Genomic DNA, 17837 nt, shown 5'->3' with positions numbered 1-17837 from the left:
ATGTGCATCTATCCTTAAAAAGTGAAGTATCTACATCTGTGTAAATAAAATTGATCACTTGTTAAGGGTTTTAGTCGTTGCTGATAGAGTTCTGTTGTCACATCACTGCAGTACGCTGCTCTGAAAATGGAAGTGCAGGAAATGAAAACAAGAGCACAAATAGCAACAAGATATCTTTCTGCAGACTGAGTCAGCCAGTGACAGGATATCCCAGTTGACTGCCTTTGTAACAGCATTTCAAAATCTACTACATGCTTAAACATGGATGAAATAGGATGCTGTTTAATCAAGATCAATACATGAAACAGATAAAACTATCTCAGTTTTTGAGGGGCCTTTTCAACTGCAACCCTAAAGTCATTATTATTGTTTCAGCTTACAGTGACTGAAATATGTCTTATCTGTTTGATGGCAGGAAAAGCACAAGTGTTCATAATAACATTAACAATGGCTCTGTTATATTCAAGTCTAACAGTAAGTCATGACAGTGAGTCAGCATGAACAATATCAGGACCCTGAAACTGCAGCAGCTAAATGGAATTCAGCCCTCATGTATTTTATTGTTTACACCTGTGTTTCTCCTTCTGTGATGTAAAAATGTCTTTTGTGAAAAGGTCAATTGTCAAGTGTTTTGCACTTTACCACAGAGAAAATAACTGATTCTCTCACTACTTCTTTTGCTTTACCCGTCGCCATGGTGAATCATTGGATTGCAGATCAATTGATGATGGCTTTAGTTATTCATCATGCATGTAATATGAGGTTAACATACTCAGAGCTGATACAACTGATGGTCAGTTAGGGTTAAACCAGCTTTCTGGAACAGGACCCTGAAACTCTACAGACCAATATTTATTAAAATAACTTTATAAGATGAAATAAGAGTCCAGCAGTAATCAATAATTACTATAGCTTGCTTTTCATGCTTGTCATCCAACATTACCCTCCTACAATCTGAACCAGGATCAGATTACATCTACACAATAAAACAACATCACTCACCTACAGTCATCACCAGCTTTTGGAAGAATTTGTTGCTGTGTGTTTTGTCAGTGGTTTCTGCTCCACACCAGTATGTCCCAGTGTCGTCTGTTGTTACGTTTCTCACTGTTATGGTGATCTTTCTCTTGTTTTTGTCCTCCTTCATAGAAAACCTCCCAATGGGCTTGTTGCGCTGTGTGCTTAATAGAGTTTTACATATAGATGGATCTTCTCCCTTACAGATGAATTTGTTTATAAAAGAATCATTTGGATATCGACACCAGTATGTGAGATTCCATCCAACAGTTGGAAACGTGGTGAAGTTAGTAATAGAAGCTGTAGAGACACAGACAGAAAGACATTGGTGTGTATCAGTGACTGTATTTAACAACATATTTCAGAGACACTTTAATTATCTGCGTGAGAAAATCAAAGCTAAAAGAGTCAGATGTGTGCTGCTCACAGTTAACCTTCAGCTCACAGATTTAACCGTTCTGTTTGCAGAATAACTTGTGTTTGTTTCCTGTGTGATCTCATGAGATGGTGGTTTTAGCTGTTCTGTACGCAGTTTGTTTAAATTGATTCTGACAGCCGTCTGTCTCAGAAAGGTAAAACCGGAATTAAAATACAGTAATGCTGTGCTAACACGTGGTCACCACACTCATAAGGTGTGAATGATATTGATAATATTCTAAACACTCAAATACGCTTTACAGGGCGAAAGATAAAAGTAACTGGTCAAAAAAGAAAAGGAGGGAGAGAGGGGAAGGACAGAACTGGAGAATGCAGTCTTGAATAGGTGGGTTTTGAGGGTCTGTTTGAAAGATAGCATGGAGATAGGGGATGGTGAGGAACCCAGAGTCAGAGTGAAGTATGTCATTGGGTGATTTTAAGTAGGGCAGTTTGAGTGAGTATCGACAACTCGCTCATGGATTGTGGACAGAGAAAGAATGATGGAGATGGGCCTGCAGTTGTTCAGGGTGTCGGGGTCGAGTCCAATGGACAATGAGGAGTTGCTTACATTGGTGATGAGTGGGGAGAGTGTTACATCTGCTTTTTTTGGAATCTGATCTTCATGGCAAATTGATTTCTCTACTGGATGTGGAAGCAAAATAATTTAGAGTAGTGGCACCACACTTTACATGTACAGTATGAAAGCTAAATTAAATCAGTTACGCCTCGATACATAAAAAGCAAAGAGAGAATATGTTTCTGAAATTTCATTTAATTCATTAGATGTGCATTGGGTTGTAAAGGTCGATTGTCAAATTTACAGGTGTACTTCCCAAAGTCCTCATGTTCTGTTTATTTTTTGGGTCTATGTCAGCAATTATTACTTTTTTGAAGACATTTAATAGTTTACAACTGTGTTTTAATAAACTGTCATTCATTTGTTTATTTACCAGCCTCCACTGATGGACACCCACAGGAGGGGCTATACAAACACATTGATAACATTATTGCTGAAAGTGGCGTCTACAGTCATCAACTCCTGAACCCCCTAAAATATCATGTCTGAAAAGCTTTTTCTTCCACCATTACTGTACTGTTCCTCACAATCCTGCTCTAACATTTGTACATAAAACTATAAATATCCTTTCAGACTTAAAATATTTCTCTTATAGCCTGAACAGACTGGATTTTGAGGCTGAGACCAATTTCAGTGTTTACAAAAACTGGATGTCGATTATTTTTCATCATGTAAAATATTTTAAAAAAAATTATTTGTTTTTTTGTGACCAAGCTTTACTGAGTGAGACATCTTAACTGTGAAGTCAGTGCTCTACGAGCAGGGCTGTAACAAGTGTAATCTCTAAGATCAGTAGTCCAATAGCAGCAAATGTTTTTACCTGTCGTCTGTGAGAGGAAGAGAAGAAGAAAGATCTTCATCTTGTTGGATGCTGAGATCCTCCTTGTTGGTTGGTCTCCTGTATCTACACAGCTCTATTTCCTGAACTTACATCTTATGATACCTAAAAACTACTCCTCAATTTTCTATCCTGCCCCTTTCATCTTTCTTCTTTAAGTTTTAGCCACATCTCCTCCCACCTTATACATCACTTCATTACACAGTAAATAGGAAATGACTGTAATGAGAGAGAGAGAAAACTTGTACTGTCCCCTGACACAGTGCAACAGTTATAACTTATGCAAACTACAACTGTGAATGCGTACATCCTCATCATTATTCATGATCTGGTTTTAATCAAGTAAATTACGTACTTCATAGATCATAAATTGTGTATCTGCACAGGTGACTGAGGGAACAAACTAAAGACATTTTATTAGAATTTTTTTCTCCTAAAACCTGTGGATGTTAAACCTTTGGGCAGCAGTAGCTCAGTCTGTGGGGTCTTATCTTGGGAACCGGATGGTGGTTCCGGTTCACGTCCAGCACGGATCAGTCAAAAGGAGTTCAGACTGGCAGCTGGAGAGGTGCCACTTCACCTCCTGGTCACTGCTGAAGGTTCACCTGAGCAAAGCCTGAACCCCTAACTGCTCAGGGAGCCTGACTGCGTGGCAGCCCCCTCACTCTGACATGTAGAGGTCCTGTTTGTGCGTTTGTATTTTGGACCTGTGTGTGACCCTGTTGGAGGGCAGTGGAAGCAACCTATGAACATCATTAACATATTATCACCTTCAAGATGAACTTGTTCGCAAAGCAGAGTGGTCATTCATCTGTCCAGTATTCTCTCTGTTAGCTTTGTTTTGGGGCTAGAACCTCTCCTGAGAGAAGATTTGACTCTTTAGCTGCTAAATGCTCGACTGTGTTCACCAGTTAGTCTCTAACTGTGTCTGTCTCCTGTTTGCTGCTGAGCAGATAGTGAACAATGGCCTTTTAGTTTTTCATTGTCAGATAGTGTTCAGCATTTAAATGGTAGGAGATACAGCTCTTTTTAAACAGAAGCTGTAATAATAAGCTGTAAAGCTTCACATGGAAATGTTGGAACAACAGTAGTGATGGCTGTGGATGAGGTCTATGTTGACACGTCTCTTACTATTATTATTTTTTATCTCCCTCTGGCTATGAGACATTCTCACCCTTAACCAGAAAAGCTATTTAAAACCAACAGGTTGCAAACCACAGGCTCACTTAAGTCTCCACCCATAGAACAAAACCACATGAAACTGCTGCTGATGGCTGATAAAATTATATTATTAAATTTATAAACAGGTTATCATGTTTAATCAGGTTTAATTGGCTGAATTAGATTAAAACGTGTGGCAGTATCTGCCTTGCCTTGTTTTATTGAGTGTTTTGTTGGCAGAAAAAAAAAAACACCTTCAGAGTACTCTGGCAAAAAGATAAACCTGGAACAACTTTTGCCAGACTGCAAAAGGAAGTCTTCGGGTAAGAAGCTGAGTTGGCAAATGAAACACAAGCAAGCAGACGTTCCTTTGTAACTGGATCGCTGTATTTCTGCTGTTTATCTCACAATTAGTGCAACCAAATATTAAACTATTGATGCTGTGATCATTTCCAGATCTTTTGTCAGATCCTGTGATCCTTTAACCTGATGGACTGTCAAACTGGGCTGGATCGTTGATTTCTCACCGTCATTTTAAACAGCACACCCCCACCATCACAGCCCCCCTGCATTGTTTTAACACTGTTATAGTCACTCCTTGTTCAATAATAATTAGTCATTCAACAAAACTGAATTAGAAAAGCATCACGGTCAGACTGAACATCCTCAGTCAGGTTATGATCTCAGGCTTTAGTGTCATTCTATTTTAGGTCACTTACAAAAAGCTCCACCCCTCATATTTTTCTACAACACATCATTGCAGACATCAGTAACCACAGGAAACTGTGCTTTTTGGTGATTTAAATTCAAAATGAATGTATCTAGATATTCAGCACATTAAAGTTAATTTGCTATTTGTAAAATTCTATGTGATTGTTGCATCTTTCAAGTTATTTTGATGATATCTGTAGTCTTGGTAAAAGGCATGTAGTGTTGTCTCCCACAGTGTGTCACGGTGGGATCTCAAATGGGGTCCGTCGTCTAATGTGAGTCAGTTTTGGGGGTCCTTGACATGAAAAAGTTTGAGAACCAGTGCTTCACAAAACTCAAGGAGATCATTCCATCTCACAATTTCTAGCAGCTGCAACATTTAAAGTGAGAAAGTTCACAACAATAAACAATCAACATGACTGACATGCTCAACTTCAGAACACTGTAATTTCACCACCGTATTTCTAAACATATTGACATTATTACATTATAACTGACAATATTAACTGCACTTTCACACAGTGAGCTTGAGGATGGCAGCGCTAGGGAGTTAGAGAAAGGGACAAAGAGCAACACCAATACAGAGGGCGAATCAGAGACTGAGGAGCAAACTGGGACACAATGTCAGTCTTAATTTTACCACTAGATGACACTAAAGTAAAAAAATAAAATAAAATCCTGCATACAGTGAAATTAATAAGATTAAATGAGGAGGCTGTTACACTGGTGTTGTAAATAATAAGCAACATTTTAATGATTGTTTTCTTGTACATAAAACTATGAAATATATAATATAATAACTCAAACTACCAGTTTTAAAACAGTTTCTTTAAATTAAGTCGCTTTTATCCAAAGCTTTTTTATGTCAGAGGTTGCACGCCTCTCGAGCAACTAGGTGTCTTGCTCAGGGACACAATGGCAGATGGGTCACAGAGGGGGATTGAACCCAGGTCTCTCATATGTAAATTTCATATGTAAATATCATAGTATTGTAGGGAAAGGATTTTCTTTTATTTCTGGGACTCTGATTCAGACCAGGTCAACAATATACAGTATCTGTGATAAGTTAAATCAGGTAATGAGATAATAATCAGCTGTAATATAAAGCTGAGCTTCAGAAGCAAGACAAGAAAGACTCCTCTAGTAATTACAGATCGGTGCAAAAGTCCTGTTCAAACCTTGGTGACTCAAACAATGTGGATGATGAAGTGAATCGTGTGTCTCTGGATTGATAGGATTTAAGTTGACAGCGTCCAACATCTGAATATCTTGGTGAAGTTCCTGAAGTCTGAGCTGGATTCATTGTAAACAACCACATCAGCAATGAATGACCTGAAATTTTGACCATACATGTAGTAAATGTCATAAATTGACAGGGCTGATCTTTGCTCAGTGCTGCTGTGGCTTGTTGACTGTTGTGTAGAGAGGATCCTCTGAAGAGCTGGACGGCTGGCTGACTGTACAGTAGGCTGGATTTTACTTCACAGTAGAATATTCGTAGGCAGCAGAGTTGGGTTTGAGGATCACTGCCTCACCACCAACTCTGTCAGAGCTGTTTGGAAGTTGATGCTGGAGTAATGCTGCGAGGCAGACGGGTTTGTGGGAAAGTTGGCAGTGGCATAAATCGAGTTCATCTTATTTCCTGAGTTTGGCGTCTGCTGTATCTCCTCATAGACATGATCCTACCAGAATGAAAAATACAGTCTGAAAAAATCATATAAAATCCATATAATAAGAACTGACAACACAACAGGATCTCCACACGTAGCAAAAAGGGAGATTCTGTCACTGAAACAGTGAAAACGCTTCCTCCTTGTTGGTCAATATTAATTTATATTGTTTTTTCTATGAAATGAGAGTCCCAGAAGTTCTTTCTTATTCTTTTAACACTCATACTTGAGTAATCCAGCTTTTGCACAATTATTCCAGCAATATCTATTCAACCTATACAGTACCACAACGCACACAAACATTCATATATACCAACAAGTCCTCAAACCTAAACGACAACATAGGTTGTTTTTACCAATATCCAAATACGACTCAAATGAGCGTTTTGGAAATCACGTGATCTAAGTCACATGACATAAACACGTGGAGTGACACAAAGGAGGCAAACCCTACCTACACAGCTGTTGGGTTTACCATTCAACATACATACAATCACTGACTGTGAAGGTTAGGATGAGGTTTGGGATCTACGGGGTTCTGTCAACGCCTTTAAGACTAGGGCTGCGTCCAAACTGCGTCTTTTTTGCTTAGGAAGGTTCCTAACTGAGTCAAGTGACCTGGAAGTATTTCGACTATTGTTGTTTTTTATTAGGCTATGGGTAAAATCGATTTAGATCACAGAGCTGCGGGCAGTGCATATACTAGGCTATTCGCTCAGCACCCCTTCTGCACGGTCGCTCTCTCTCTCTCTCTCTCTCTCTCTCTCTCTCTCTCTCTCTCACCTCAGTTAGGCTGTCATTCTGTGGGAAACACTGTGTTTACATACAACAATTGGGATTTATTTTGATGAATGTGGGTGGGCAGGAGGGTGAGTATGAGCAAGCATTTTCAATCTGACAATCCTGTCCATTATTTGGTAACTGTTACCCTATCTGCCTTTTTGCTATGTACCATCCACCGTGATGTCCGCCTTTAGATGGTGGACACATCTTTCTTTGACCTCATGACGTTTTCCATCGAGGTCAAAGAAAGGTGGTTAGGAAAGAAGATTATTCTTGACTTTTCGAACGCAGCCTAATATGGTTAGCTAACTAGCTAAGCCTGAAACTACGAAGTTAGTTAATGCTAATTAACTTTATTAAAAAAAAAAAATCATCTTGTTTCACATTGGAACTCAGGTGAAAGGCGGCTAAATTGCTTTCCTCCAACAAACCCACCACCACAGGAGTGCAACTTTATGGCTATATATAATAAGGGACCGTCTGGTCTGGCCGATTATCGGCGGCAATATTCAGCAGTTTTCCAATAATCTGCATCGGTCATTTCAAAAACAGATTGTCGATATAATCAATTAATTAAAAAATGCGCTCATTTGGCTCTGATGCAGCCGCTTCTTTCAGTCTGTACTCACCACTCTGTGTGGTGGAGCAATGTCCCGCCCACAGTACTAGCTGATTGGTTACAAGTCACGAGTAATAGCCTATCAACACTGACTATTGTGCGGAAGTAGCCAATAGAACAAGCGAGCCACCACACTGTTTAGCTGAGATGATATGTATCTTAAAATTTACTAGCTCCTTGCAACCTCAGCTGCTTGTTGAGAGGCAAGCGCTGGGCTTTCCGGTCACCAATAGTGAAAAAATGTTCAGCTTGGAGCGCAACGCAGCGCTGGTCAATGTCACTTCTTACCCAGCCTTTCTATCACAGTGCTGGGGGGGTTGGGACAAACACCATACCGAGCCACCTCAGCTCTTTAACCTTGGGGTGGTGATGGGGAAGTGGATAAGATGCATTCATTTTGTGTGCGAGACCTGGGTTCAGATCCACTGTGAAACACCGTTGTGTCCCTGAGCAAGACTCTTAACCCCTAGTTGCTCCAGAGGCGTGCGACCTCTGACATATAGAGCAATTGCAAGCTGCTTTGGATAAAAGCGTCAGCTAAATTAATAAATGTAAATGTCTTCATGCAGAGCCTATCCTACACTTTGTGGTGACATTTTTACATTTAGTAAAATTAACTTGCCTACTTGCAGCACATCACACACATATTATAATATAAATAGCAGGTGGTAAAGGAAAAGTTCATGATAATTTTTCAATTATAGTAGTCCATCTCTGGGATGGATCTCTAATTCATTTAATTTACTATTTTAAAGATTAAACATGACAATTAACTTTAATCTTGTTATTTTCAACAAAGTTTTGTGTTGGAGTTTGTGTTATTCAAAATTTTGACACCAAGATTAAAGATTTTACAGCAAATGTATAACGGTTCCACATATCAGTCATCGGTCGGCCCAAAAAAAAAATACACCAGTCGATCCTTAATGCGTTTGCATTGTACTGCCACTAGAGGTCGCTTACATCAATAAACGTAAACATGAGTCGTAATTTTGTGTGGCTTAAACACGGTTATTTTTTTTTCTGTAGAGGACAGTTGTATTTATACACTAACCTTTTTGTGCTGTGCTGCTGCTCCATTTCTTGTGTTCTTTAAATGTGAAAATCCTGGAAGAAGCAAAAGTAAGATAACAATAGCTGAGTAAAAAAGTAGAAGGACATAAATGGATTAATTTCACCAATTTTTATCAAATTGAGACACTACCTCTTTAAGCCTTAAAGCGACATTATTATTCCCATAACGCACTGAAACATGGCTGGTAGCAACTTAAAACATATTCCTGAGGACCGCTATCCATTTATCTCAGATTCATAGTCCTCGGGTCCATGCGACTGGTTTTTTTATTATTATTATTAATATTATTGCTATGTCTTATAGATATATATGTGTTTATCCTTAACCTTTCCTCTCCTATATTCCTTATGTTATTCCTACTGTGATGTAAATTTCCACAACAGTACTGACACCAAATCTCGCAAAAAACAAATTTTATATAATGTTACTTTAACCATCGGATCTTGCCTTTGTGTTTACACCTGGTATTTTTTTCTTGTTTTCTTGTTATCCTCATTGAGATTGGATCTCTCCTAAACTGCGCATGAGTAATTTCAGGTGGAGGCTAATTCGCACCAGACTCATGCTGGTGAGTTGGGGAAAATGTAAAGTTTATACTTTGTGAAATTCTGTTTTACAACAAATTTATAATTATTTGTTTCCTCTTGTAAGTCTGGCAAATAAGTGAAGTTTTTCCTTTCTTTGTATAAAAACATTGTGTCCATTAACTTCAAGACATGAAAAAGAATTCATGTTTAGTCACTACAAACGATATAGAGTGTCTTCTTTGGCCTTGTTAGTCCTCACCTCCACACAGGGTGGAGCTGTTGTTAATGTGGTTTTCTGTTTACAATATGTGAGTGTTTCTTCTGCAAACTGGTAATAACTCTTACATGCGTAGATTAGGATCAAAATCAGCACAAACAGCAGCAGCAGCATAGCTACACAGACGATCACAGTGATGACGACGTCAGGGCCACCTGCAAAATAAACCACAATTATTTTTTTCAACATGGGTCATTTTCATCCACAGCTGTCTGTGTTGAGAAAATGTAAGTGGACGTTTATAGAAATTTCATTTTAACCCCCCCCGCTCTTCTCCAGCAGAAGATTTAAGAAGTCAAACGTGCTCTCTTACCAGGACTCTCTGCAGATGCAGTAGTTGACTGGGTTGAAAAAAACAGAGATGTGGATACTGCTGGTGATACTGCTGGTGATACTGCTGGTGATACTGCTGGTGATACTGCTGGTGATACTGCTGGTGATACTGCTGGTGATACTGCTGGTGATACTGCTAGTGACACTGCTGGTGATACTGAAAAAGAAACCCATTTAAATTTGGCAAGAGAACAGACAGAATAACCCTTAGAGATCAGAATGTTAATTATCCTTAAAAAGTATAAAACATGCATAGTGAAACACTCAACACTAAATCTGTTTATGAATTGATCACTTGGGTTTTAGTTGTTGCTGATGAAGTTCTGCTGTCACATCACTGCAGAACGCTGCTCTGAAGAAGTGCAGGAACTTAAAACAAGAATTAAGCAGCATCAGGATTTCACAGCCATTTGAAAAAAAAGTAAAATGTTTTTTTAACAAAGCAAATTATAAGGCTTTAATGAGTTTCAGCTTAATTGCTTCTTCACATACACTATAAAGGTTCTGATTTCTTCTACAATTTTCAATTATAATTTTGGCTTCCACAAGTTATCAGAACAAAATAATCTATGTAAAATAATTTTTGTGAGACATTCTTTTTCGCAATGATGCTCTCGCTTTGACTTGTGTTTATAATCCAGTGTGTTATGTGACCTATATGTTCAGCTCGGGCCAAGATGAAGGGTGGAGCGCTTTTGATCAAGAACAAGTAAGGAAAAACCAATTCAGCTGTTTGACGGTTGTTACACACTGTGACAGTCCCAAAGACTGGTGCAAATAAGTTAGAAAAGAGCCTTAAGCATATGACAGTAAACAACTGTGTGGTAACATGACCAGATCAGACAGATCTGGTCACAAAGCACGTTTTATACTGAATGAGTTAGAGAAAATTCAAAGTTCAAGAAGATCCTTTTTTTTCAAAAAGGTCATCCATCCATCCAACCGCTTCTCCTGCAAACAGGGTCGCGGGGAGCTGGAGCCAATCCCAGCTTACATCGGGCGAAAGGCGGGGTACACCCTGGACAGGTCACCAGTCCATCTCAGGGCCACACATAGACAGACAACCAATCACATCCACACCTAAGGACAATTTCGGAGACACCAATTAACCCAGCCTGCATTTCTTTGGATGGTGGGAGGAAGCCGGAGCACCCGGACAGAACCCACGCGGACACGGGGAGAGCATGCAAACTCCCCAAATCATTGACTAATCGTGTTAATTAATCACAATCTCAATATTATTAGTCAATAAGTGAGTATGATTTTTTGCCATAATTGAGTAATAGGATGCTCTTGCCAGGATTGCTAAGTAAAAATAGAAAATAGATTAGAAAGAAAAAATATTAACTCAGTTGTGTCTTTTTAACTGAAACCAAAAAGATTTTTTTACTGTTTCAGTTGACAGTGACTGAAATTGTATATCACATGCAATGTGTCTGTTTAATCAAGATCAATACATGAAACAGATAAAACTATCTCAGTTTTTGAGGTGCCTTTTCAACTGCAACCCTAAAGTCATTATTATTGTTTCAGCTTACAGTGACTGAAATATGTCTTATCTGTTTGATGGCAGGAAAAGCACAAGTGTTAATAATAACATTAGCAATGGATCTGTTGTATTCAAGTCTAACAGTAAGTCATGACAGTGAGTCAGCATGAACAATATCAGGACCTTGAAACTGCAGCAGCGAAATGGAATTCAGCCCTCATTCATTTTATTATTTACACCTGTATTTTTCCTAATGTGATGTAAAAATGTCTTCTGTGACAAAGGTCTGATGCTGCCAAATGTTTTGCACTTTACCACAGAGAAACTAACTGTGGTTCATTATAAAACTGTAACTTATTTATCTTTATTCACGCCAACTCAGATTCTGTCACTGCTTCTTCTGCTTTACCCGTCGCCAGGGTGAATCGTAGTATTGGCGATCCATTGATGATGGCTTTATTTATGTCTTGCATGCACTTGGAGGTTAATATAGTCAGAGCTGATAAAATTGATAGTCAACTACATCCACACAATAAAACAATATCACTCACCGACAGTCATCACCAGTTTGTGGAAGAATTTGTTGCTGCGTGTTTTGTCAGTGGTTTCTGCTCCACACCAGTATGTCCCAGTGTCGTCTGTTGTTACATTTCTCACTGTTATGGTGATCTTTCTCTTGTTTTTGTCCTCCTTCATAGAAAACCTCCCAATGGTCTTGTTGTGCTGTGTGCTTAATAAAGGCTCACATATAGATGGATCTTCTCCCTTACAGATGAATTTGTTTATCAGAGTATAATTTGGATATCGACACCAGTATGTAAGATTCTGTCCAACAGCTGGAAACGTGGTGAAGTTAGTAATAGAAGCTGTAGAGACACAGACAGACATCGTTGTGTATCAGTGACTGTATTTAACAACATTTTTCAGTGACACCAAAATTATCTGTGTGAGTAAATCAAAGCTCAAAGTGTCAGATGTGTGCTGCTCACCTTTAACCTCCAGCTTTATCTTTCTGAGAGCAGCTCTGTAACTTCCTTCATGTGTTTCCACTCCACACCAGTAGACACCAGCATCACGTGAGGACACATTACTGATGGACACGCTGAAGCTACTGTTGGTTTCTGTGAGAGTGAATGTCCCGTTTGACTTCAGAGAGGATTTTGTTGATAAAATATCCTCACAGATTGAACCTTTCTGTTTGCAGAAGAACTTGTGTTTGTTTCCTGTGTAATCACATGCGATGGTGGTTTTAGCTGTTCTGTACGCAGTTTGAATAAATTTTCCCTGGCAGCCGTCTGTCTCTGCAAATAAACAAGAAAGGTAAAATGTGAAACTGTGATAATGTGCTAACACATGATGGAAATGCAAATCACCACACTCATACAGTAAAGTGTGAATCATGTTAAATCTGCTTTTATTGCAAATTGATCTCCATTTTGTTTATCTGAGTAGATGATGACTTGAAATAGAAATTGACTCTAGTGAATGTGAAATTAGAGTCAAAATAGTCTGGAAATTTATAACCAACATCTGTAACATTCATTTTAATAAAAAGTGAGTGCCTCTTACCAACGTCCAAGTCCAGTTCCACTGTGTCACATGAGTCAGGTAGTTGGTTAAATTTACAGGTGTACTTCCCAAAGTTCTCACGTTCAGTTTTATTAATGGCCACCCTGAGATGGTTTTTTTTTGGATCATGGTACAGGAAAACTCTGCCGTTGTTTTCCCACACATTCTTTAGAGCACTTCGTATGGTTTCTTTGGGATTAACTAAATCAATACTTTCATATGTTACATTTGGTTTTGGATATTTGCAGGTGAATTGAATCCATCCTACTGGGCATCCCTTCACTTTAGACAAGACCTCATGACCTGTAGATCAAAGACAAAAGTTCACAACATGACACTTGACAGACTGTCATCTGAATTAGCTCTCTATCAATGCAACATTGCAACTTTACTTTGAGCTCAATATTTACCACTTGGAAGCAGTATACAAACATTTAATACATTCTTTTAACACACTATAATGTAGTTATAGGCTGCTATGAGGACAGTATCTGTCAGCAATTATAATATCCTATTTAAAGATATATTTTATATAATTGCAACTGTGGCCATTGGTGGTCGTTGGTTGTCTGACTCAGAGTAAAAAAGTCCAGCCCAGAACCTCATATAGCTTCAGCTGAATTTCTAAATGTATTCTCACATCCTTTAGGAAATGATCTCTTTGCAGCTAGTATTAGTCACAATAACAGTGAACAGTAAGACTTTCAATGCACATACAGAAATGTGAGTATTATTTTGTAAGACTTGATAAATTGTGCATCTATCCTTAAAAAATTAAGTATCTACATCTGTATAAATAGTTGATCACTTTTTAAGGGTTTTGGTTGTTGCTGATAGAGTTCTGTTGTCACATCACTGCAGTACGCTGCTCTGAAAATGGAAGTGCAGGAAATGAAAACAAGAGCACAAATAGCAACAAGATATCTTTCTGCAGACTGAGTCAGCCAGTGACAGGATATCCCAGTTGACTGCCTTTGTAACAGCATTTCAAAATCTACTACATGCTTAAATATGGATGAAATAGGATGCTGTTTAATTAAGATCAATACATGAAACAGATAAAACTATCTCAGTTTTTGAGGGGCCTTTTCAACTGCAACCCTAAAGTCATTATTATTGTTTCAGCTTACAGTGACTGAAATATGTCTTATCTGTTTGATGGCAGGAAAAGCACAAGTGTTCATAATAACATTAACAATGGCTCTGTTATATTCAAGTCTAACAGTAAGTCATGACAGTGAGTCAGCATGAACAATATCAGGACCCTGAAACTGCAGCAGCTAAATGGAATTCAGCCCTCATGTATTTTATTGTTTACACCTGTGTTTCTCCTTCTGTGATGTAAAAATGTCTTTTGTGAAAAGGTCAATTGTTGCCAAGTGTTTTGCACTTTACCACAGAGAAACTAACTGATTCTCTCACTACTTCTTTAGCTTTACCCGTCGCCATGGTGAATCATTGGATTGCAGATCAATTGATGATGGCTTTAGTTATTCATCATGCATGTAATATGAGGTTAACATACTCAGAGCTGATACAACTGATGGTCAGTTAGGGTTAAACCAGCTTTCTGGAACAGGACCCTGAAACTCTACAGACCAATATTTATTAAAAAATAACTTTATAAGATGAAATAAGAGTCCAGCAGTAATCAATAATTACTATAGCTTCATTTTCATGCTTGTCATCCAACTATTACCCTCCTACAATCTGAACCAGGATCAGATTACATCCACACAATTAAATAACATCACTCACCTACAGTCATCACCAGCTTTTGGAAGAATTTTTTGCTGCGTGTTTTGTCAGTGGTTTCTGCTCCACACCAGTATGTCCCAGTGTCGTCTGTTGTTACATTTCTCACTGTTATGGTGATCTTTCTCTTGTTTTTGTCGTCCTTCATAGAAAACCTCCCAATGGTCTTGTTGCGCTGTGTGCTTAATAAAGGCTCACATATAGATGGATCTTCTCCCTTACAGATGAATTTGTTTATAAAAGAATCATTTGGATATCGACACCAGTATGTGAGATTCTGTCCAACAGCTGGAAACGTGGTGAAGTTAGTATAAGAAGCTGTAGAGACACAGACAGAAAGACATCGTTGTGTATCAGTGACTGTATTTAACAACATATTTCAGAGACACTTTAATTATCTGTGTGAGTAAATCAAAGCTAAAAGAGTCAGATGTGTGCTGCTCACAGTTAACCTTCAGCTCACAGATTAAACCGTTCTGTTTGCAGAATAACTTGGTTTTAGCTGTTCTGTACGCAGTTTGTATAAATTGATTCTGGCAGCCGTCTGTCTCAGAAAGGTAAAACCGGAATTAAAATACAGTAATGCTGTGCTAACACGTGGTCACCACACTCATAAGGTGTGAATGATATTGATAATATTCTAAACACTCAAATACGCTTTACAGGGCGAAAAATAAAAGTAACTGGTTAAAAAAGAAAAGGAGGGAGAGAGGGGAAGGACAGAACTGGAGAATGCAGTCTTGAAAAGGTGGGTTTTGAGGGTCTGTTTGAAAGATAGCATGGAGATAGGGGATGGTGAGGAACCCAGAGTCAGAGTGAAGTATGTCATTGGGTGATTTTAAGTAGGGCAGTTTGAGTGAGTATCGACAACTCGCTCATGGATTGTGGACAGAGAAAGAATGATGGAGATGGGCCTGCAGTTGTTCAGGGTGTCGGGGTCGAGTCCAATGGACAATGAGGAGTTGCTTACATTGGTGATGAGTGGGGAGAGTGTTACATCTGCTTTTTTTGGAATCTGATCTTCATGGCAAATTGATTTCTCTACTGGATGTGGAAGCAAAATAATTTAGAGTAGTGGCACCACACTTTACATGTACAGTATGAAAGCTGAATTAAATCAGTTACGCCTCGATACATAAAAAGCAAAGAGAGAATATGTTTATGAATTGATCACTTGGGTTTTAGTTGTTGCTGATGAAGTTCTGCTGTCACATCACTGCAGAACGCAGCTCTGAAGAAGTGCAGGAACTTAAAACAAGCATTAAGCAGCATCAGGATTTCACAGCCATTTGAAAAAAAAGTCAAATGTTTTTTTAACAAAGCAAATTATAAGGCTTTAAGGAGTATCGGCTTAATTGCTTCTTCACATACACTATAAAGGTTCTGATTTCTTCTGCAATTTTCAATTATGATTTTGGCTTCCACAAGTTATCAAAACAAAATAATCTAGGTAAAATAATTTTTGTGAGACATTCTTTTTCGCAATGATGCTCTCGCTTTGACTTGTGTTTATAATCCAGTGTGTTATGTGACCTATATGTTCAGCTCGGGCCAAGATGAAGGGTGGAGCGCTTTTGATCAAGAGCAAGTAAGGAAAAACCAATTCAGCTGTTTGACGATTGTTACACACTACGGCAGTCCCAAAGACTGGTGCAAATAAGTTAGAAAAGAGCCTTAAGCATATGACAGTGAACAACTGTGTGGTAACATGCCCAGATCAGACAGATCTGGTCACAAAGCACGTTTTATACTGAATGAGTTAGAGAAAATCCTTTCTTTTCAAAAAGGTCATCCATCCATCCAACCGCTTCTCCTGCAAACAGGGTCGCGGGGAGCTGGAGCCAATCCCAGCTTACATCGGGCGAAACGCGGGGTACACCCTGGACAGGTCACCAGTCCATCTCAGGGCCACACATAGACAGACAACCAATCACATCCACACCTAAGGACAATTTCAGAGACACCAATTAACCCAGCCTGCATTTCTTTGGATGGTGGGAGGAAGCCGGAGCACCCGGACAGAACCCACGCGGACACGGGGAGAACATGCAAACTCCCCAAATCATTGACTAATCGTGTTAATTAATCGCAATCTCAATATTATTAGTCAATAAGTGAGTATGATTTTTTGCCATAATTGAGTAATAGGATGCTCTTGCCAGGATTGCTAAGTAAAAATAGAAAATAGATTAGAAAGAAAAAATATTAACTCAGTTGTGTCTTTTTAACTGAAACCAAAAAGTTTTTTTCACTGTTTCAGCTGACAGTGACTGAAATCGTATATCACATGCAATGTGTCTGTTTAATCAAGATCAATACATGAAACAGATAAAACTATCTCAGTTTTTGAGGGGCCTTTTCAACTGCAACCCTAAAGTCATTATTATTGTTTCAGCTGACAGTGACTGAAATATGTCTTATCTGTTTGATGGCAGGAAAAGCAAAAGTGTTAATAATAACATTAACAATGGATCTGTTGTATTCAAGTCTAACAATAAGTCATGACAGTGAGTCAGCATGAACAATATCAGGACCCTGAAACTGCAGCAGCGAAATGGAATTCAGCCCTCATTCATTTTATTATTTACACCTGTATTTTTCCTACTGTGATGTAAAAATGTCTTCTGTGAAAAAGGTTTGATGCTGCCAAATGTTTTGCTCTTTACCACAGAGAAACTAACAAACGAACCAACTGTGGTTCATTATAAAACTTAAACTGTAACTTAGGGACTCTTTATTCACGCCAACTCAGATTCTGTCACTGCTTCTTTTGCCATGGTGAATCATAGTATTGCTGATCCAATGATGATGGCTTTATTTATTCACTATGCATGCAATTGCTGACTACAGGTTGACATATAGATGGATCTTCTCCCTTACAGATGAATTTGTTAACCGGGCATCATTTGGATATCGACACCCGAATGTGAGATTCTGTCCAATATTTAGAAACTTGGTGAAGTTAGTAATTTTAGCTGTTGAGAGACAGACAGACACTTAATTTTCTGTATGAGTAGAT

General features: G+C 38.6%; 1 protein-coding gene and 1 long non-coding RNA gene across 2 annotated transcripts; both read right to left on the bottom strand.

Moving 5' to 3' along the window:
* Nucleotides 1-5450: 5450 nt before the first annotated feature.
* LOC119886763 lies at nucleotides 5451-10147 on the bottom strand. The gene is made up of 4 exons (XR_005441548.1): nucleotides 9986-10147; nucleotides 9741-9827; nucleotides 8848-8900; nucleotides 5451-6403 (listed from the first exon to the last, which is right to left on the bottom strand). It is a non-coding gene; the product is annotated as an uncharacterized LOC119886763 (long non-coding RNA).
* Nucleotides 10148-11972: 1825 nt separating this feature from the next.
* Nucleotides 11973-15125, bottom strand: LOC119886762 (polymeric immunoglobulin receptor-like). Its single transcript, XM_038697707.1, has 4 exons — nucleotides 14822-15125; nucleotides 13064-13366; nucleotides 12484-12795; nucleotides 11973-12360 (listed from the first exon to the last, which is right to left on the bottom strand). Exons 1-4 carry the CDS (start codon nucleotides 14964-14966, stop codon nucleotides 12038-12040), a joined length of 1083 nt encoding a protein of 360 aa, XP_038553635.1. The 5' UTR covers nucleotides 14967-15125; the 3' UTR covers nucleotides 11973-12037.
* Between the last annotated feature and the right edge of the window lie 2712 nt (nucleotides 15126-17837).

Source organism: Micropterus salmoides, unplaced genomic scaffold (genome assembly GCF_014851395.1).
Source record: "Micropterus salmoides isolate LMB-PRFRI ecotype aquatic unplaced genomic scaffold, ASM1485139v1 Ms_hic_scaffold_4, whole genome shotgun sequence".
NCBI classification, from domain to species: domain Eukaryota; kingdom Metazoa; phylum Chordata; class Actinopteri; order Centrarchiformes; family Centrarchidae; genus Micropterus; species Micropterus salmoides.
This window is presented reverse-complemented; position numbering and strand designations above follow the sequence as displayed.

Bases quoted from the DNA above. Each gene is read 5' to 3' on its own strand.
- LOC119886762 (XM_038697707.1), bottom strand. From the start codon at position 14,966: ATGAAGGACGACAAAAACAAGAGAAAGATCACCATAACAGTGAGAAAT. The intron at 13,367-14,821 runs GTGAGTGATGTT...TTTGATCTACAG, and splicing joins AAAGCTGGTGATGACTGTAG to GTCATGAGGTCTTGTCTAAA. The intron at 12,796-13,063 runs GTAAGAGGCACT...GTTTATTTGCAG, and splicing joins GGAACTGGACTTGGACGTTG to AGACAGACGGCTGCCAGGGA.